The 23498-nt window shown below is 38.0% G+C and overlaps 1 protein-coding gene across 13 annotated transcripts in view; it reads right to left on the bottom strand.

The window, feature by feature from the left end:
* Nucleotides 1–23498, bottom strand: part of ESRRG (estrogen related receptor gamma) — a 406932-nt gene that overhangs the window by 27215 nt on the left and 356219 nt on the right. For all 13 annotated transcript variants that reach the window (XM_030034642.2, XM_030034646.2, XM_030034652.2 and 10 more), the window contains one exon: nucleotides 21858–22019. In XM_030034642.2, the coding sequence (XP_029890502.1) occupies nucleotides 21858–22019 (162 nt within the window). The remainder of the gene's footprint in view (nucleotides 1–21857; nucleotides 22020–23498) is intronic.

Here is a 23498-nt window from a genome sequence, read left to right as displayed (position 1 = left end):
CCCTCTTTAATTTAAGACAGAAGGCCTTCCAAGTATGTATTGTTAGTTCCTCCAGAGTGAGACAAGACTGACTAAATGATCTCTAGGTGAGAAAAAGAGATGGAGAGCTGCATCATCCTGACCAATTCTGAAAGAGTCCAGGGAAGAGTGTGGAAACATTAGCTTGAAAACTGCATCTATTAGTACCCCTTCCAGTAGCCCGAGGTTAGTTGTGAAGCTGGTGTCATGCTCATGGCTGAGGCTAAAAACACGTCTGAAGACAAGAAAAGTTGAAAGGAAAATACCAACAGTACTCTCTGATTTCCAATATTAACAACAGAATGGCTCAGCCCTTTCCAAAAAAAGTATGACAGATTTAGAGGAGGTTCAGAGAAAGTACAGCAGAACAACATACCTAAGAAAACTCTTATGAAAAGAGACTCATAAAGCAGGAATTGTTTTCCTCAACATAGTGATGTATGAGAGAATGCATTAAAAGTATATATAAATTGATGGTATAAAAAAACAGGTCTAAAGCTTTTATTCTCCCTGTCTCATAACACAGACCAAGCACCATTACAGTGAAACACAGGAAATTCAAAATGGAAGGAAGGAGGGAAACTCTTCATTCACAGAGTAGCTAGACTGGGGAACTCCTTCCCAAAGGATGTCACTGAAGCCAAGAACTCACGAGAGGGAGCTGATGCTTAGATGGACAGCCAGAATAGCTCCAGCTATAATACTCCAAAACCAAATTAAAAGGACAAGGACGTTTTGTTTCCTTATTTAGTCTAATCTCTGAGCACAAGGAATTAGTAAAAGTTTTCCAGAGGCTTTTGCCTGCTATGGGGACCACGTCTCTTCCCCTGAGGCTGATCACTACTGAAGACAGTACAGTATACGTTGATGACCTATAACATTCAGTTCCTAGTCTCCTAAAAACTGAAGCCTCAGAATTTGGGCTGCCTTTCTTTGAGGTGTTTGGAGCCTACTCCTACAATTAGAGTTCAGAACAGAAGAGCTTAGAGAGATGTGCCCTAGGCAAAGAATTTCAAAATCACAGCAACTGAGCTCTCACTCTGGAGCTGCTGCTGTAGAAAGACGAAAATAATGGATACGGAAGAGCCTCAGTGTTATCATACACATAAAAGCAGCCAGGTATATGTATAAGTGTGTGTTGGCATAAGCCTGTGTACTCATGCATTTGTACTAAGCAAACTCAGAGTATTCTAAAAGCTACCAAAATGAAGGAGGATCACCTGCTTGTTAACTTGCATTCTTTCCTTATTAAAGATTTATTTTTTTTAAATATAAAAAACTGTCTTGCTGAAGGACAAAATAATAATGTAATTACCCAGGTCAGATCAGAAGTATTTCCTGAAACAGGGAACATAGTCACAAAGGGTCGCTGAGGATGCCTGATATATGGTCTTTTAAGGACCAGTATCCGCTGTTAACATGCCTTATTGAAACTGCACGTATGGCGGGTATTCACTGTACATGGTGTGAATTGATCTATTCCTTGCAGTGGATGTGGAAGCATCATAAACATTCTTAATGGGGGGGGGAACAAACCCAAATTGAAAGGTTTAAGCATATACAGTACATTAGAACATCTAAAATACTAGACTACAGACACCGCTAGACTCTATGAGTCCTGGACAGCATTGTGAATTGCCTTCTTATGCTCTAATAAGTTACCAGAATTCAGTGAAGACCCTAGCTAAAGCATGGACTATGAAAATTGAGAAGACTGGATATAGACAAAAAAATTGGCTGATCTTTTACCTCCTCCACTTCCCATCCAGTTGACTCATATTTAGCCAAATTACCAGCAACCTCATGGATGAGCTCTGTAGCTTTACCTCTTTTTAGCCTCCCAATCACTCGTATCAGTAGGATGAAAAGCAGATACAAATATACTCAGCAGGAGCATTTTTCAGAGAAAAAACTTCAAGTAAGACGTAAATGCAGAGATGTTATTTCTGTTTCTGTTGGAGGCAGTAATACCAGTTTGCTACATCAGTCTAATAAAAATAATGATAATAATGTGAGAAAACACACATATACCACCCTACATTTTTTATTCTACAAAAGAACTGCATGAATTTTTACTCTTTGGTAAACGTCCAGTCTGTCAGAGAATGCATATCAGTATTCCATAATGTAAGATTGCCACTATGATTTTCAATAAAGTACAGTAAAGAATTATGTGCTCGTCAGAAAGTTAGTCCGGTAATTTGCAGTTTATTGCAAACTGCCTTGAAACAGAACTGGCTCAGGCATAGTGAGACGAAGTTTATTTTTCCCAAACGTGGATTACTGCAAAGGAAAAGGGGATCAGCATTACATATTTTGTGAAAGAATTTTATTTCAGTACTGGGCTTAAAAGATTCTCCTTCTTCAAGTGATCCTTTGTTTTTTCTTTCATTTAATAAACAGTTACATGCAGCTTACGTATCAGTATAAAGTGTTTTTAAGAACCCAGGTTTAGAGAACACGTAAAGGAGAGTTTTTGCTAAGTCTCTAAAAAACCTAACTGCAATAAGACCATACTCGGACATAAAGAAAGATATTAGCATAAGTACAGACCAAAAATGGAAGGGAAATGGGGGTATATTTGCATGTTTTCTCTTTCAAGATTCACCAAATGTGGCACAAATATGTAGCTGCTATAATGTATGCCATGCTCTACACTGATTTTCTACACTTGGTATTCCCTAGCTGAATTGTTTCTGAAGTCTATGGTGATTTTTTTTCCACAGCAAATCAGCAGTTTTTCAAGAAGTCTCTGTGCAACCCAGGGGTATGACATTTACTAATGTGTTGAGATTCAGGGATTCTCCTTTGTAGAAGCCAACACTAATAAGAAAGATATGGTTCAGTGTCCTGGGTATTCTTCCCAGTTTTATTAATTAGATGGAAAGCTTCTCCCTCTGGAATACTGCAAGGTATTTATTAACACTTCAGCCCACAAACTAGAGTAAATTTACAGTAGTGGAGGTAATTGTTACATCCACCAGCTCTTGTTATCAACTTGGCAGGGATAAGCAAAAAAAACCCAGAGGTTTAGATTATTATCTTTTTTCATGATATTTTAATTGTGCTTCTTAATCTGTTAAATTAAAAACTATAGTACAATCTTATTCAGATCACTGACAAAAAAGATCATATCAATTTGCAACAAAATGTATGAATGCTCCTATCTCTTTTAATTACACAGAGAATTTAACAGGTCATATTCAATATGGCCACAGAGCGACTAAGATACAAACTCTTTCTTTTACAGTTGTGCCATCTTGCCCCACAGCACCTTCACATTTTATTTCAAGTCTCCCATCTTTTAACGTACAGGTACCCTTCCCTAGCTGATCTTTAATATCACCACCTTCTTTCATGTTCATTACGATGAGCTTCTCCCACCACTATGTCTTAGCAAACTGGTGACTGGTAATGACCAGGCAGGCAGTCATGATACCTCAGTTACTCATGTGTTTTACAAAAGAATTGTTAGGTATGCTCAGAGCTACTTAATGTAACCATGTTTCTCTCACTATTGCTTTCAGCCTTCCCTTTCTTTGCATTCTTCTCTTGTCAGACCCTCTTTTTCCTTCTGGGCACCAGTAGGTCTATTTAAAGCATCACCAGTGATGCCCTGTCCTTAATTGATGCGCACTAATTTACCCACACGTTTTTTTTTCACTATGCAGCTCTTGGTGCTCTGGAAAGCTTTACTTTGATTATGACATGAGAGTCGGGCTTTATTTTGCATTCCTCACCCTATGTTCTACATTATTGCGACCAGTGTTGGGCTCTACCATTTGGTATTTGGACGTATTTTGTCAGTAGCTTTAGAAATTACACAGAAAGCATGGCTGTGCTTTGTGTGGATGTGCCATTAGAGAGGTCTGAAATAAATTTTAATGTGCTAATAACTGCTGGATCATCTTTTGTTTCTTTGGTTTTCTTCTTGTCCCATGATTTGCTTTCAAATGCCTGTTTCTTGCTGATCCTTCTTTATGGTGACCAGCCACTCACTATGGCTTTCCTTATGGACTTCATCTGTTCTATCAGTGATCTGAGAAGGAAGGAGGTGAGAATTTCCTCACATGTTCTGTCAAAACATCATGTTTGCTGGGCTCTCAGGCAATGTCAGGTATCAAGGCCAAATCAGCACCGACTCGGTGATGTTTGTGCAAGAATAGCCATAAGAGATGGCTCCGAAAGCTCTTTTGTAATAATTCACTGCTGCTGTGATTGGCTTTGTAATAGAGCTCCAGTTGAAATATTCTCACTATGTATTTATATTTTCATTCCTTCAGTATCAAAGTAACAATTAGATTGACAATGGATCCCACTTAGCTATCCTGACTGCACAGGGCACACGTCATTTATAGTTGGCACTTGCCAACTACACCCTTGTCAAACAGCTAACTAACTTACTAAAATCAGTAGTTTTCAGGAGTGTATCACAGATGATGTCAGAGGCATAGATGAAGCGTGAGGTACATGTATACAGGAAGAATACGAGAAAGACAGTTTAGTCTCCCAAATCTACCACTGACTTTCTCTCTGATTCTGTTGGAGTCACTTAATCCCCCCTCTGTCTCACAGTCTTTCTGTGCAAGCTATGGGTATATATATTAATTCACAGGGCTGCTGTGCTATTTTATTCATTTAATGTTTGAAAACAACAACAAATATTTGAACGAAAAAAGGTCTACAAAGTATATTCAACATTCTTGAAAAGTATATGAAATGGATGAAGGGATAAACTGGCTAAAATGTTTAGAAAAGGATGGATAAGCTCTAGCCCATAGTATATTAAAAGAAAGAAACCAGTGATGCATTGTACTCACATCTTTCAATCCTAGCATGCTGTGAATCATATTTAATGTTTTAAATCTATAGCTCTCAAATGACTCCCAAAATTGGAGGTATATATCACAGTTTCACCGTAAGGAAGTTAAATGATTAGCCCGAGGTCATTTGGTAAGTCAGTGTCAGAGACGAGAAAGGGCCTTAGCCTTCAGCTTCTCATGTTGGGCTGTCTCTACGGATTATGGCAGACCTTTATGTCTGGCTTGAACTAAAGCCCTCTGAGGCCAGTGGAAAGAGTCCTACTCATGTCAATAGGCTCTGAATCAAGCCCACATGATGAAACAGTTTCATGTTTTCTTGTAATTTGCCTGCTAGCCAATCAACAGAAAAAGACCAGAAGAACATAAAGAGGAAGTTTAAGTTGAGCAGTACAACAGAGTTTGAGATGGCTTCTGCTAAGATGACTGCTTTTTTTTCCCATGTATTTCTATGGATGCAGGACTATGCCCACATTTTGCATTGTATTAAGATGAACACAAAGTAAAACTAGGATCTTAACCATCTAGTGCTGACTTTATAACACTGAGTAAGAGGGTCAAGTGCACTCGTGTTATAAAACTGTAAACAGACATTGATATTATACTGTATGTATGAAAATGCATAAAATACATTTAATTAACTCTAGGTTGTGACACAGACTGACAATTCGAAACAGAAATTTCAAAGCTATGCCTGACACCTTTCATAAGATCATTTTGATCTCTCAGGAAGACACATATTTAGGCCAGATTTCTATACATTTGTATGTATTTTTTTAATATTTGAAAAATGCATATTATTTACCCAATTGCCTGGAATGTCTATTGGAGAAATACATATTTATTTTTAAAAGCAATCCATATATTATTTACTCAGTGGATGAGAATGACTTCAAAAAACCGTTCTGGTCCATCAAATAAATACATATTTATAAATGGTTTTTAAAATGCATATTATTTACCCAATGGACTGTAATGGCTCTGCTAGTGCCATTACATGTAAATATGTAATTAGCCACATAATAAAAAATCCCTACAAAATTTCTCTGAAAAGCATTAAATTTCCATGCGTCAATGTACAATATCTTTTCTATTGTTATTGTTTTCAAACAGCAAAGGTGATTACCCTATGCTAATGACTAAGGCTTTGCGATATTTTAAAATCCCGCTAGCTCTGCAATTATACAGAACATAAAGTTGAAGTCTACACTTCTTTCTTTTAAAATTAGTATTTTAAAATTCTCATCTTGCAGTTGGTGCACCTGGCCGGAATCTTTCTGCCAGCCCCACGGACATTGACCAGACTCTGCATAAAGCACAGCTCCATTCGCAGCAGCAACACTAGCTGAGCACTCGTGTCAGTGAGGAACCGAGAGCACGTGCTACAATTTTGTGTAGTTCTCACACAATCTTCTCCACACTGCTAGCCAATGCACCTGCAACACTGCTGGACCATCTTGGTGAAGGCCTGCCAATCTTGTACAGTGCCAAACTTCACTGATTTATTTATCTTCACACGGGTTATTTTCTGCGGAGCACTAACGATCCTCAAAAATCCCTTTTTCTTGTGAAAGTGGGGGCAGGATTTGAGACGTAACTCCAGGGACAAAATCTATTTCATTACACAGTCCTGTATGAGTTCGTCTTTGAAAGGATGCAACTTAATAGAAGCAGCCATCCTAAGTGTTTGGGAATTTGCTAAGAACAAGAGTTGCTAGGCTTTGCCTATAAAAATAGATGCACACTTTTAAACAGGAGTGAATAGTACCATTTTTAGTAGTGCATGTATGTGCTGGAATAAGTGTCATACATTAAGATGTAAATTTTATTCTCTGAGCTGAATACCAGGTGATTAATTCTGATAGCATAGCGATCAATTGGTACAGATGCTGCACCTGAGTAATGTTTGTTTCTGTACACATTCGTAACAGAGGTGCACCACTAACACAGGTGCCATTTGCATAGCTTTGCAACATTTCTGATTTCCTGAAAACACTGACATTGGTAGTTAGGTTGTATGTAGTTCTGCCAATTTTTTCAATTAGACCCATTATTGATTTGATGAAAAAGCAAATTAAACATACCATGGTAGTATGTAAATTGGTTAGACAGAATATAAGGTTCTGGTACTGAGCTTCTTAGGCACATGGCCTCTGCATGCAGCTTTTACTCACCAAAGTCTCTGGAGATTATGGAAATGGGAGACTTTTGCAAGAGACCTAGGCAGCGTTAGTCTAGCAACTGAGGTATGGAACATCCCGGAATACGTTAATGTAAAGCGATCTTTGGAAAAACATGCCAGGAAGCTCGAACTTTGTTAAGACAACAGAGCTAACTAAAGTTGCTTAGTTGCTTCATTTTAAATCTGGAATAAACCTTTTGTTTTCACGAAGCTGCTACAGATTTACACCAGTTTAAGGATAAAAATAGGTAAAACCAGGTAATAACATCTTTTGTTTCAAAACAGCAAGAAGAAATATTTGGTACTTGATGGTACATTTTAAGTTGTCTAAATCTCTGGCATGTGGAATCAACACTGTGTGCAGCTCACAAGTACTTCTTTGCAATTTTCCCTCACCAAAGAACAAGAGTTTTGATGCCAAGAATGAATAACATGCAGTGACCATCCAGGAGTTTACATGTTCTTGTTTGCAAAATCACTCTCCCTACCCTTTGCTCCTTAACAGGAGCTCGACACAATGGGGAACCCAAAGCATGCAGGTGTGCTCACAAGCAAGCCTCCTCCCTAATTTCCATTTAATTCATTTACCAAATGAAATTAAACTGCTACTGTGAAAATTATTTTCTCACAGAAGGGGCTAAAGGATCTCTCAAAAAGTCACTCCAAAGCACCTGAGGTTCAGCTTCTCAAAGCAAGTTAGCTAAAACAAACATAACTGACAGGATGCTGCAACAGCAGGTCCACCCAGGGCACGCAGCTCATGGCAAGAAGTTTCTTAAGGTCAAATACAGTAAGCCCACTGTCTGGCTTTGGTGCGCTGGAAACCTACATAAGTCAGCACAAGCCTACAAAATCCTCTTTTCTTATTTCCGCATAGCCGCTTGTGTCGTAGCAGAGACAGTATTTTGCGCTCTCTCACTCTCATGTCACTCAGCACTGTAAGAAGGCCCAGTAATACAATTTCCAGCAGGCCTAATTCTTGCTGAAATTAGCAGTCTGCCCACAGGTCTGTACTTTTAGGGTCTGTACCCTATCCTATTAAAACAGTCTAAAATATCTGGGCAAAAGCTATGCTGTTTACGACAAGATTTGGGTTTCTTTTGCCACTAGTGCCAGGATATAAGCTTATGTCTTTTTCTCTCTTGAAAAGCATGTAAATTGTTGTATAGAGTCATTCATGGAAAGCAAGACATTGTGAATCAGACAATAGACATATCAATCCCTGGGATGCACATGAGGCAATCAATTTTCCCAAATCCCAAATCAATTTTTTAAAAAAAGGATGAATAAAAAAAATTTAAATTTCCACTCCTTTAAAAATATGGGGATGGGAGGAGGAGAGAGAGGGAAGCTGGTGTGCCAATCCTTCCCGCTGTCTTCACTGTGTTCTGAAATTGCTAAATGTGAGCTAACTTGCAAAAATTGTGAAAAACCTATTCTGTGTCAGTGGAAAAACTGAAGTTTCAGATTAAAATGTCTAAAAAGAGAAGAAGAGAGAGGAAGAACACAGCAAGTATTAGGAAAGTTTTGGATTTCAGTCTTATACATGCACACGGTGCCTGCACCAAGAAAAGGGGTAATGTTTCGCTTTCTGTGCCTTTTTGTGCACTGATGGAAGTGATGTCCTACAGCATTTCAAGTCATTTATTGAAGTTTGGTGGTGGTAGTGGGAATGTTGTTAAGGGAAGTAAAAAAAGCAATGTCCATTTGAAGCTTGTCTGTGAACTTTGCATGAACCGCCAGGAATAATGTAGTGTGATGACAAGCCAGTTATACCTTCCACTAAATTTGCTGTCTGGAATGAACTGAAATAGTGTTTGGTTTGTGTAATTACGTCCATCTATCTTTATATTCCAGCGGCATATCGCAAATTGAAAATACTAAAAATTGACTGTTGGTTCTGATATTTAATGATTGCCAAAGACAAGACGATGATTTATTGGTTACTTACCGATGTGACACATTTGCATCTTATTAGACGGAGATTACTATTCCTTAAAATGCGGACGAGGCCTGATCATGTCTGATGGATTGATTTGATTTGCAAATGTAATCAAACTAATAAGAGGGAAAAAATGAGCAATAATGCCTTGTTTTTCAACTGGCAATCACTCCCCTGCCAACAACGCTGATATCCCTGACTAAGCAGCCTTCACACAGTCTTCCTGTCTCCTCAAATAAACAAAGGGATGCAAAGAGCTTGATAAGAGGATAACGAGCCAAGTATGGATGTAACATGGAGCCTGTTCCTCAGCAGTGTACAAACGTATCAATGGGAGTACTAGGATAGGGCTTACTGTGCCTTCAATCCTTAAAAAGCAGTGAGCAAAAAGCCAAAGAGCAAAACTTGATAAAAAAGCCTTTACTGACTGAGGGGAAGAAGACTTCCTAAGAAAAGAAAAGTGGTTTTAACCTAGGGAACCCCAGGACAACACTCCTCACCAGTACAAAAGTTACAGAATAAATACCTGGAATTCCTCAACCTGATGGGACGTTATTTGGGGACTGTATTTTGGACAATATGAACAGAGCAATTGGAATCACTGTCTGTAGCCACAGCATCAGAAAACCTATTTCCAGAGGCATGTTGGATGATGTTTTAAAATCCTCCCAAATACTAAGTGCAGGCTTTCTGTAGATTTTTATCTGCACCATATTGATAACATGAACAGTTAAATAATATATTTATGATAAACATTCTATCATTCTGGCCAGATGCTGATGTTTCCATAAGGGCTGAAATATGGTTCTAGATAAGAGCAGATTCTATTCTGCTTACAGTAAATGACCCTAATTCTCCACAGTAGAATTCTCTTCGTTGTTAATAATAGTAACAATAATAAAAAAAGCTTTGTGCAAGGAATTGCACCAAGCCCCCCTCCCCCTTTTAAACAAAAGTGGTAAGTTAAGCAGAAGGCAAATAATAAAGCTCTGAGGTCCGCACAGGTTTCAGATTGACCTGCATATTTAGGGATTGATCCAAAGCACAGTGAAATCAAGGCAAGTCTTTCTATTGGCCTAAATGGTTTTTCATATAGAGCTTTTCTAAAGAGGGAGGTTTGAGTGTGAATGTTGATAGCTAAGGAAGTGATCCTACAAATATTTGGGAACACAGAGACCTCTGCACAATGGAAGTGTCTGTGTAAATAATGTGATTGTACTACTTAAATATTTTCCAGACTGATTGCTAATTTGCTTCACTAAGGGATATTCGATAATGTAAAAAAAAAAAAAAAACTTGCTTTAGGGAACAGCTATTATGAAGTGTCAGGTTAAAAACAAAGTTGAATATATAGCTCCAATTACCATGCTCAAAGACCTCAAAATTTTTTCATAATTTAAAGTTTTACAGCTCATGTAATTTATACTTATTTTAACAGCGGAAAAGCATCCCGGTCAAATTCCAATTAAATAATTACATTTTGCCTACCTAAAATTCTCACTGCATTTTTAATTGGATAGGACACACTTCATTGCTTCTCCTAAATTGTTTAGTTTTGCCATTCAGTATATAAATAGCTACCACTTTCTACCACGGAGACAGTACACTTGTCCGTGTAGCTATCGATGGCAAATTCTACTTCACCTGTGTTGGCTGTAGCACTGGCACTCACGAGACCCACAGCAGCCTGTGTTCCTATCTCCCCCTGTCATAAGCTCTTTTTAGGTGATTTTTTTTCCTCCAAGCAGGTCTCTGAAAGATTGTATGTTTGTCATTGATACTGGCTGATTACGGTTATGAGTATGAAAATATTCCCTGTCAACACCCTCTTCTCTTGACTTTTATCTCCTGAAATGCCCATCTAAGGCTCTTGGCAGACACTGCCCTCTGTAGGTTTATGATACTGACGGAATTATCTTGCACAGCGTGTGCCCTGCTCATCCCCAACTCTACCTGCATTCCCTGCCTAGTGCCTTTCTGAAGCACCCTGTTTGCCAGTGGCCTTTTGGTTACAAAGACCATGGTATGCTTCATATATGAGGATCATAGTACACAGTAAGTTACTCATCATCGTTGAAGTGCTAGGTGCAATCCTGCAATCACTGTGAACTCCAAATTTGTGTTGAATGTATTAGGCAAAGTGTTCAGCACAAGTCATTAATGATGTCTGGAAAATGTTCAGTAACTCGGAATGCAAAGGAACTCTTCAAAATAGACTTCTACCAATTTCACTGAATGAAGATCATCTGGAATTCATAATGCACATTGCATGCTAAATGTGTAGCTAGAGATTCACTGACATTAAGCAATATGCTCCTGAATCTACACAACAGTTAACTTTATCTCTGGGAAACTTCAAAGTAGTAAAAAGTGAAGAACGAATCACAGAGTGGAATGGCTTTCTACAAGAGACCAATATGGAGAAGGACTCAAAATTCTTCTCACTGCAAGTGCAGTTAATTAATGAAGGAGACAAGGGTCACGGTAACTTCCATATGCTACCGGATATAGCTTGAATCGCAGTAAGTTCGGAGTCTAATGCCTGTTCATTAAGGCAGGCACAATGCTATAGCATAGTTATAAGAAAATCTCTGGCTAGAAATACACCCTGCAACCTGCTAATGTCATGATACAGTTATGCCAGTAAGTGCAGCTTCTTCTTTGAACAAACATATGAGCAGCAGCCATTATGTGCTAAACTGTTGCCCCTAGTCTCTCCAACAGCAAGATGAACGTGAACTGCAGAGTTGCCCCTGCCGTTTCCCCACCCTCATCACAACTCTTTGCCATAGTGTTCTCATGCGTAACATGTCAGGACCTGGTAAGTTAGCTGACTCTACTTTTCAAGTGCCATTTCCATTGAACTTGGAGCCTTCTGTGTCTGTAGTTGGATCTCATTTCAATATTTGATTTCACCTCAACTGTTAATGCAGCTGATTGAAACTGATGGTGCACAACATGGCAGATGAAAACATCTTGGGGAGAAGGTTCAGAGCTATCCTGTGAAATTTCCATTCATCTATAATACGTGCCTCAGGAGTTTGGGGTGGAAAATCCCTTGGGCAGACCAACACACTGCCAGAGAACTTTCTCTTTATAGAACATGTTTTCAAATGAAAGGAAGGTTCTGGGTTTTTTTCTCACATGGAAAATTACCCAAATATTCCTGCCTGCTATACACTATTAAACTAGGAGACAATGAATTAAAATACCATGGAAAACTGGCTTGAGAGTTACAGCTAAGTAAGAGTTCCATCTGATTAAATACAGGAGCATTCAGTATCTGCATTCTTTGGATTCTGCATCTCCTGTGTTTCTTGGGATTCTTTCTCCACACATATATGTGTGTGCGTAAATTGAGCATTGCAGAATAAAAAAAAGCTTACTAGCAGTGAAGACATGAGTTCATAAAGTTCTTGTATGACCCAGCTGATGCAGAACACAATTACTGCAGACTCATTTTTAAAAACTGCTGATGCTGTTATCAGGCTGGATTGAGCCTTGCCATTACAAACCAGGTGCTCCCCTGCTACCCCTATACTATATGTAACCAGGCCCAGGTCACCATGTGCCTTGCCAGAAACGTGCTGACTGGCTAAGGGGGCCTTGCAATTCAGGTAATTAATCCTATTCTAATGTAGGTTAAGCAGGTGTGAAGCTGAACTCATCCAGAGAGAAAGTAGAGGCATCCTTAGAATTATAGTATTTAACTGGTCTCAGCTGACTTTAGGAAACTAGACCATCCTGTGCTGCTGACCCAGTCATACAGGTGGAGACCTGTCTGCTCTAAATCCAGTCTGAGCAACTGGCTCTTCTTCCCGTCTTTCCTCTCATCCTGGATTTACAGTATCAACACATGTGACTGAAAAGCTGTTCTTTTCTTCCCCACCCAGAACAAAGTAAATATATTTTTGTTGGAGGCTAAGTTAGATGAGTAAGTCACCTGTTTAGTTTAAAATGGACTAAATGGTTACCATAAGAGGGCTATGTTGCTCTAATTTTATCCCTGCATTCCCAGCATCTGCTATGATCCTTTCACAGGCCAATTTAAATGACACATATCATTCATGATCTTACTTCCAACAAAGCCTTCAGGAATTTTAAAACTGACAAAAAAATCTCTTTCTTTGGATGTTCTTTAAATTCTGAATCTGGCTGAAAAAAGCCTTATTTTTCTAGAAGAGAGGAGTCCTGTAAATACAGAAGTGATACTTAGGTGAACATAAATGATAGGTTCAGTTCTGCAGCTTTTGCCTCTTCTGCAAATTCCTCACCTAAGGAATAATGTCAAGATTTGTTCCAACTTTCTTACTGTGTTTCTGAGCAAGGCATCTTCCTGCCTTGTGGCCATGCATTACTTGTAAGAAGTTGGCCATCCTTGAGGTATCAGTTGTACAGTTAGGGAAAGTTTAGGAAAGGACTATTTCCTTTCCTAAAGGACTCCGCAAAGACTATTTCGGAAGTTTAAATTCTTTCATGCAGTATGCTTTTAACTGGCAATCTTTTAATATGGTTGGCAGTTGAACTAGATTATGGGGGGTGGCGGTGGAATGACTTTAAAGAGATAACCTGCCTGAAAATGTGCCCAGCTATCTCCTGTACGGCACTCCAGATGCTGTCGCACTTGCAAAAGGCCATTATTGCTGAAGTCTCAGATTCAGCTTGCTTAAAAAAAAAAAAAAAAAAAAAAAGAACGGAGACTACAGTAAAATTAAAAAGGTTAAGATACATTTAGACCTCTCTGGTAATAAGATTAATTCCTTGTTGGCTCAGAAGAAGGAAAACTGTTACCGAGTCATCTGCAATTTACACAGACCTAATCTAGTAAACCTGTTTGTCACACAAGAAGTGGGTACAAAGGTGAGTATTGTCCTCTAAGTGGAAATACTTGCTTAAAGCTCAATTCTGCACATTGCTGCAGAGTTCTGAGGTTGTGAGTACACACTGGGGACAAAGAAAACTCTCAGCTCCCACTGATATACTGACTACTGATGGGGGTTTATCCCTTCGGGGCCAGATCCTTAAACAACAGAGGCTGGCATAGCACATTTGACTTGTACACCCATGACAACTGATCATACCAAAGGCTCTTAGTCTGTCTGTATAGATTAACTGGGCAAACTACCATATGTATTTTCTTTTACAAATTCTTGTTGTAATGCCTGATTGTTCAATAAACCCAAACCATTTCCTACGTTTTTATTTTGCATTTCCTTACACCCTGCGTCAAAAAAACCCCAGATGTGCTAATGGAATGGATTAATATTTTTTTCTTTTTTTTTTTTCTCCTCCCCTTTATTCTATTCAGCATCATGTTTGAACACTTTCAAATATGCAATGGTGTATTTTCGGCCTCATGGTACTTCAGTAATACAATGTTTGCAAGTAAGTCATCCAGGGTAATACAACACTCTTGATTTTGCTAGAAGAATAATAGGGAATGGCTGCTACATCTTTTTATACTCTTGCATTTAAGAATCAAATAATAGCCATTTTTGTTTACAGAAAGAAAATAAAAGCACTGGCATTAATTACTGTTGATTTGCCTGATTTTTATTAACCATTTCTTATTTTTAAAGGGCCACAGGAATGAATAACATAATGCAATGGTAGGAAGATATTTACCAATTTAGTACCGCATTATAAAACTACTCAGAAACCTCTTTGTCTCTCGTTTAACATAATAATTATTAGTGGCAACAAAAGTGGATCCCACACTTGCATCATGATTAGCAAGTGATGAATTTGGGTTGAATATATTGCATTTTGCTAAGTAAACCTTATTATATCCCAAATCCTCAGTCTAAAAAACATCTAATTTTAAGAAAATAATTTCCACTCCTGTTTAAATGTGTGTTTCCAAATTAACCAGTGATATTCTATAGAAAACTGCCTCTTTTATGCTTGAAGTCTCCAGCTGCCACACAATTTATATCTCTTTCCTCCTCTCTTTGTTTTTCAGCCATTTTCCCTGAATGTCAAAGTCAATTTAGTGCATTTCACTTTGCTGAATAAATCAGAGGCGAAATCCTTGCTAAAAGTGAAAATTTGATTTGCTAAAAGGAGCTTAGGGCAACTATTAATCAATATATCCAGAGTGTCAAAGCTAAGGCCATGATAGACATGCATTCATTTGGAGATTGGTTGAGGCAGATAAAGGGGGACACTGGGAAAAAAAAAAAAGTGCAACAGCCAGACAGTGTAGTGTGTATGTTGGGGGCATGGATGGAGGGAGAGGACTGTTTAAAAAAAAAAAAAAAAAAAAAAAAAAGAGAGAGAGACAGTCACTCAGAAAGAAGAGGCAAGTACTTGTATATGAATAAAAGGTGAACTTAATAGAGACATAAAGTCACTGTTTAATTCTGATCTTGAGAGAAGAGGATTAATGAAGGATTTTAAGTAAAACATAAGAATTGAGCTGAGTTCTTTTGTTACCTGTTAATTCCATTTTTTGTTTTGTTTTGTTTTGCTTTTGGTGATGATTATTCTTAAACAAGCTTTTTCAACAAATAGATAGGAATTTTAAAGTTAAAATTAGCAAGTGTTCCAGATGCTTTTTTAAGAGTCTTACTGCACATTTATTTTACATTCATGTATGATTTGCAGGTAATAAGATGTTTACATGCCTGGGATTATATTCTTTTTTTCCCTCAGTTAATTTAATGCTAGTAAAAAATGCCAGAAGTGACTATCCTGGAAACTAAAGTGCTCTTTTTACCCCAGGACATCTATGTCTAGCAGTACTAGAAACCTCCTCACTTCTCCATTGCTGGCTGTCTCAGTTCTGAACTGGAACCAGTCTTTTATGATTAGCAGACACACTAAGAGTGTGTGCATCTCTAGTAGCACACAAAGCCTATTCTTTTGTACTGAAATCAGCTGAAATTTTGCCACTGACTTCAGTAACAGACCCATCAAGAATAGTCTGCCATCATATCTCAGGTGGATATATTAAATGATTTAAAAATAATCCAACAGACCTTTCTGTAACTACCTTTTACCTCACTGCAGATCCCTGTTTTGTTTTGAAAATGCTAAGAGACTGTAGACATGTTTATTCATGCATTATCCTGGCAATCCTACCTCCTCCTCCTCCCCCCACTTAAACCTTCTCTGTGATACTATTTTCAAAAAATGAGAAAAAATTAAAAATGCCACCATTCCTAGCACTTCAAATGATAGGACAGAGGAACTACTGGCATTTTAGGCACACTGCTGTTCCATTCTGTTCAGAGAAGCCTGAATCAACATGGTGATCTAAACACTGGCAGTGTCGGGCGGTCTATCCACACTAATGCTCAAAACCAAAACCGACAGTCAATTGCCGATTTCCCATATTGTACAATTCAGTGACAGAGGTCAAGGAAGTCAGTAGTTTTTGAGAAACCTTTTGGCTGGAATCTCTACCTGTAAGGCCCAGGGAATGGTCTGCCTCAGATCACGTATGTCGTACAAGTTGTGACTTCAAGAACACATCCATCATAGGAAGGGCATGTCTGATTTCCCTAACTCGTGCATGTTTGTAGGAGGAGTTAAAAGAAGAGCAGACAGCAGGCTTTTGATAAACAGAAGGCAATGAGAATGTGCAAAGTGTCCAAGATAGCACATTGACAAAGGGCAGGATGTCCCGATTCCCCAGGAGGCTCAAGTTATTATTACTACAAACCTCTTAGCACAAAACAGCTCATACTCCATTACATGAGCGGTAAACACATTTACATGTCCACCTGTCTGTGGAGTGACAGGCGCCCTGTGATAGGAGCTCTAAAATAGCTGCAGGAGTCCTCAACGTTGTCTGAAACGGTCCTGAATTCAGCTAGCAGCACAAAAGACTAGAGAAGGCCTCAACCTCAGCAGAAACAACAAATTTTACAGCAGCAAGCAGCATGGTACAAACATACAGGAAGATATCTATTCCCCTTGCAGAGCTGAGATTCTGTATTAGCTGCCCCAGCAACAATCCAGAGAAGGATTTGGGCATAAGCGGGATGCTCGCTATAGCTACAACGTATGTGATTATATACACCGGGCAGTTCCAGCATACGATTTCTGTCTGTCTTCAAAGTCCTACCGATGTGAGTACTACAATGAAGTAACATTTAGCATTTTTTCTCTGTCATTTAAACACATGCTGTATGTCCACTAAGATGTAGATACATAAAAAACTGTGTGCATGAGAACAGGTACATATACACCTAATTCATATCTGCATGGATGTACCATATATGTATGCTCCCATGCCTTCTTGAACATTAGCTTTCCAAAAGTGATTATGGTCAATTTTTCCTCTGTACTTTTACCCACATGGGGTGGTATTTCTGAAACTGATGATGAGAAAAGGGCATTTTAGAAATGACAACTCTGCAGCAAATCATGTTCTTGTTCAGTATTATAATGTTAAACTACACCCCTGAGAGCTGCTTTGGAAAGGAAAGCTTAAATATTGTCCTCCACAAAGAGTATGCTGGAACGATAATGTTTCATAAAACATTAACATTAACACTAAAACATTCAAAACATCCTTGGATTTGCTCAATCAAAATCATGCCCTTTTTTTTTTTAATACTAGCACCAGTGGCAGTATCAATTTCTAACTATTGCCTTTCTTAAACGCAGTTACTGCTAGCAAAACAGGGACACAGCTGAAGACAAGCAAGCTTATTTTACTAAATAATGTAACTAGTTATTTTTGATGTATTAGTCTGATTTACTGTTTCCAAACAAATTTTTCATTTTAAGTGCAAAAAGTTTATTTCTATGGTCTGGTTGATGTTTTTTCATGCATGCAAATTTTTTAGAGAACATTTTGTCTTTAGCTTCCTGTTATGCACATTTTTAAGAGCTTAATGTTTCCTGCCTCCACTTAATATGAAAGAACATTGCACGTTTTTGCTGAATGTCAATGAGATAGTTACATTACAGAAATTGTGCCTAAATGACTCTGATACTGTGACTAGGTATCAGCAGAATTCCACCCCATACTGGAAAAGAGTTTAATTAATATAATGCAACCAATATAAAATGGAATCTCCCCAAAATACAATGCAAAGGGTAGGAAACTCAACCACCAGTAAATATCGAATTAAGCAGGGCTCTCTTATTTAAAAGATAAATACAATAAAGTAAGTGTCCTGCAGAAGCTTCATAAATATATTTACAATTTATTTAGGTCAGTTAATAGTGGTTTTGTCTCATCAGGCAGGAAACGAAGCAGCATCGGCCTCTCCCTAAGCACCTTCAGTATTTTACTAACAAAGTTACAGTACATCGGAATATTTTAATCTGACACAAAGAACAACAATAGATCTGACTGCTGGGCTGATAATCTTCTTATCACACCCTGTGAAACCTAGCTCTAATATTTGACTGAGCCTCCATTACTCGGCAACACATTCTAAAAAGGCCAACAATGGAGAGAGAATGAAGTGGAGTGTGGAAGTACCTCCATATCTACATAAAAGAGATTAGAGGCGACAGCGTTCCATTTTACAGCTCAATCATATTGTGTTAGCATGCGCTTATCCGAGCGCGGATGAAATTGAAAGAGAAATAAAAAAGAGTCAGGCAGATAGGAACCAGAAAAGCGAGGCATGAGCAATTTCCAAGGATATAAAAGGATGCTAATGGCGGGGCCCTGTCATTCTTAAAAAGGGCTATTAGGGCACCATCATCTGTTCTTGTGCCCTTACGCTCCTCTAACTAAAGTCAAGCATTTCCTAATGCCATTGTGATCTTTTTCTTCTTCAGATAAGACATGGTCATGTTTCATAACAACACACTTTCCATTTATTTGATTTATAAATGCAAGGAGACTAATTCTATTTACTGATAAAGGCTTTCCATATATATTTTTCTTTCAATATTTCCTTTTGTAGATGGCATAGACTTTTTGTTCAATAAATGCAACTATTGAAATGTTTCCAATAGCACAAAAATACTAATGATTTTATGAAAGCATTTGAACTTCATATAATTTTAAAACATTTTTTGGGCTATGACTGAAATGGGAAATGGTTGGCCAGGGCAGAATGCATATTGCATTGTTACCTTTTTATAGATAATCTCATTAAAAGATTTTCTGTTAGAATAGCAAAAACATTATTTTGGTTTCTTCCACACAGACAAATTTTACTTTGAATTGCAATGCTTTACAGCTGAGATCTTTAGTAGTTATTAGAGCACCTGATATATAAGGGCCTTTAATTATACTGAACCTTAAGAAATCACTATAGTAAAGCAAGATTTGCTGATTGCTGCTTTGCTGTGCTAGGCACAAATTCACTACTGGTATAATTAATCGATTCCAAGAGATTTACACCAAGGATTTACTTAGTCCGCTAAGCTACAGTGAACTTCTATGCCATTTGCACCCTTTTTCTAACTCATCCTTTTCCCAGTTCTCTTATGTTTCTGCCTACAGTAACATTTGTTACCTTAGAAAAGTCAGCTAGCACCAGTCCAGGGGCTTCTACAAGTTGTTTCATGCCAGACATTAGCTGAGTGTAGGCAGTCCAAGTTCAGCAGTACTCCATCATTCAAAACCAAGCTACAAAAGCTCATCATATTTGCCCTTTAGCATGTCAAGCCCTCTTGCATTTTGAATTTTGTGATTAAATGCCAGACAACAAGTACAGATTTTATCACTGCCCTCTGTTACCAGAAGGCTTATAAAAAGATTGTCTTTATTTCCTGGTGGTTTTTTTTTAATTCTCATTCCTAAACCAAGTCAGGTGAGTAAACTTAGCTAGTGTGGCCTTACCACAGCAGGTGTGGTTTGAGTTTACCTTGTAATAAAAGGCTGCCTCATGGCAGAAATGTTCCTCAACTGGTTCAGATCGCAGACTTTAAATTTTCAAGGCCAGTTTACAGCATCCAATACCTTTTCCGTGCTAACCAAAGCCATCATTTTAAAGGCTGCTCAGTCTCATCCCTCTGCTCTTCCTACACGTCCAGCCAAATCAAAGCTACACAGCATATTCACAAATCAAACTGACAAATGTTCCCCTGCAACTACTATGGAGCATGACTGACTTCTTTGAGAGCTACTCTATTTTGGTTAAGGTGATATCGGTATCTTCCAAAGATGAAACTCAAACTCACCTATTTAACTCATTTTGACTTAATTTGGGGTGCTTTATTAGCAACCAGTGTAAGACAAAGTAGCTAGTATAATATAGAGTGATGTTTAAATTAGTTTACAATTTGCTTGGGCTCATCTAGAACTGCTCTGAACAAAGCCATTCAGAAATGTCAGCTGTGTTCCTAACCACTGTAACAAATTGTTGCCTGAACGCTGCACACCTAATGACTTCAAATTAGCTTCACTGCGATATTGCCTGACAGTTCGTTACGACTGTTAGCAACATAGCTGGCGTATCATGACCAATAAATTGGTTTCAGTGTGGGCTGGGAAAGGGACTTCCATCAATTTGATTAAAGAAATTACTGTAGCATTCAAAGCATAAAGACAAACTAGTTTAAGGAGACAGAAATAAGTTAACTGTACCAGAAAAGCATTGCTCGTGATACAAAAGCTTGTTTATACACCATTTGTGGCACAGAGAATGACTAAATTTCAACTGTGTCGCATACTATTTTAGACTCTCTAGGTTATTGTCTCTCATCTGAAGTAAAATAACACTCCATAAATGTACAAATTGTTTTATTATTATTCTTTGTTAGTGTTCATATTTATCAAAGATGACCCAGAAGCACGTACCAGAACAACTGAGGCCTTGTGCTGATTAGCACAAGGCAAAAAAAACCCAGGAAGACTATTTCTATTTCTTTTGATACTAGAAATAAAATACATTTACTTTGATAAACAAAAAACTGACTGGATTATTTATTCTACTATTAAGGTTACCCAAAATCACATCTAAAATGAGGATGATATATTACTCAGAGGAATTAAAGGTTATCCGTTCTTATGCTCAATAAGGCTCCCCTAACAAAATTAGAAACCTAACAAGCTGATGAAAACACACCAACATGCTCACTCATCTGCTGGTCTAGAAAAATACCTTAAAAAACAAGAAAAAAGCTGACCTTTTTTGTGTGACTTTTTTTGTGTGACACCTTTTTTGTGAAAGGTGACAGACTGAGAACCCTGGAGACTCTGTAAGTTTGTCTGCTAGCTCACCGAGCAAATACAAATACCTCAGCATTGGGGGAAAATATAATATACCTGAAATGTTATCTGAAGAAATCGCTAATCTTCTGAGAAACTGCTTTTGATGACCCCCACTTTTCTTGCTAACAAGAGTGCCAGTCAGCTTGTGTAATATCAACACATTTATGTGATGTAGACTGCAGTCCATTTCATGCAGACCAAGGAACTACTAAGCTATAAGAAGAGACCTTTTGGTACAATTCAGTTCTTTCTGCTGAACTGCTGGTACAATTCAGTTCTCACACTAGTTCATTCAATGAAGAGAACAATTCCTCCTTGCCATGCCAAAATATAACTGAATTTTTGCACCTCCTGTGGTCAGTATAAGATAGTGCTGCATTTATGCAATAGAGGAACCAGACTTATATTCAACTACTGCTGAATCAGATGAGTACAAAGGTGAGGACTTACATTACCCTTCATACCAGGCTAATGCTCTGGATGGAAAGGTAGGTTTATCTTACCAAAGCAATACATGAAAAATAATTCATTCACTGAGCAGCATGTAAAACTTGATTAACATAGTAACACTCATAGCAACAATAATACTATTTCCAAGGTAAGATATATTATCATCTAACCTATGTCCTATGTGAATCATCTGGAGCCTTAAGAAAACTTCACGCATTGTAGTGAGAGAGCAAATGGTATTTTTTACCAGAACAGCATAACCCATGCAATGATTTCTCTCTGTCATCTACTTGCAATAAATACTGTATGTACCTGGAATATGCTTAGCCCATCCAATGATCACCACGAGTTCTCTGTCTGCCAGGTCACAAAGAGTGGTAAGTGCTTTGATGTCACTGTCTGGAACAGTGGGGTCAGGCATAGCATAGATCTTCTCTGGTTCAGCCACCAGCAAATGGGACACAATCTTGTTATCTGTAAAAATGGTCCAGAACAGTACAAGATCACCAGTAGCATCATTCTACATTTCAAACAGATGGCTCATATTTCAAAGTGCAAAAGAATTTATGTTAATATGCTGGACCTAATTAAACCTTATTGTAACACCACTGGCTTCTACCAGTGGTTACAACACAAACAAATCTGATCCTCTAACAATGTTTATCAAGGTGGACATGTATGTTCTTAGGACAGTAAATTTAATGGAATGTAGAAATACATGATGACCCCTTAATATTGGAATACAAACTTCGTAGAAAAATATTTACGCATTATAATGTATTTTTGACTGTGCCTTCTAATTACCTGCAACCCACCCCATCTCCAAAGGCAGGTGTATTTTTGGAGCAAATAAATACCACAAGTAGTTAAAATCTGTAACTTCTGTCAGCAATTCCAACTACCATTCTTTATTTTTTATGTCACTGTTAGACTGTTGCAACAAAAAAGGTCTCAGGACTTTCTCAGTGCTCATTATCCCACATATCTGATATTACAGGTATCCTGCCTGTTGAAATGTTAAGAATTAATCTGTACCTTGGGGACTACACTGTGAGAAAAGTGGGGCATTGTCTTATATGTGCTTTTCAGTGAAACACACAAATTTAGAATCATGTATAAAATTAGCTTCTTTAAGTACAAAAATAGACTAATGATCTCCTCTCCCTTCCAGCCAGGAATAGCTATTATCAATGTGAATAAAGAGTGTAAAACTAAGGAAAGTATCAATAGATGCAGACTCTACCTCAGAAAACTAGTTTGTGCAAAGAATGATACTTTATCATATTCACACACTGGTTATTTTTATCTATATACCATTTTCAGTCATGTGTTTAACATTTACTTTTTCATCCAGATGATTTGTGAAATCTGTTTGGAATAATCAATTAAGTTATAAGGAAAAGTGAAGAGGAAAAAGAAAGAGTAGAAAAGCCTGGAAGATTTACAATGCAGTGTGGCTATTCTATATTCTATAAGTAGGATAAACATAAAATGAGCATTATATCCATGTGGAGGCACAATGGAAATATCTTATCTCTATACAGGAGCCTGATTTGTTACTCCGAGAAGGCAGAACTGAAAAATGGGAAAAGGACTAATTCATTAAGCCACCTAATACAGCACACATTACTACCTAATATATTTACATTTTACTTTTCATGGTAGGTACATCTTGTGACCTCAAATGCACCATCAGAATTTAAAGCCCAAATGGCACCCTTTAGTGAATTTACATGAATCTGTTCCCTTTGTTAGGATAAAGAGTTATGGGGCCTGATATAAACGGGATTCCACTGTGAGAAGGTGCAAAGTATTTTCTGACTGCAGAGAATGCTGCCAGAATTAGTATCATTTTCCCCTTCTGCATATAAGTCACAGGATGGACCACACTGTCCTCCTGTGGGAGAGCTGCAATGGAAGCTGACGGGGATGTGACTTGCCCAGGACGTGTCA

Source organism: Aquila chrysaetos, chromosome 13 (genome assembly GCF_900496995.4).
Source record: "Aquila chrysaetos chrysaetos chromosome 13, bAquChr1.4, whole genome shotgun sequence".
Lineage (NCBI taxonomy): Eukaryota > Metazoa > Chordata > Aves > Accipitriformes > Accipitridae > Aquila > Aquila chrysaetos.
This window is presented reverse-complemented; position numbering and strand designations above follow the sequence as displayed.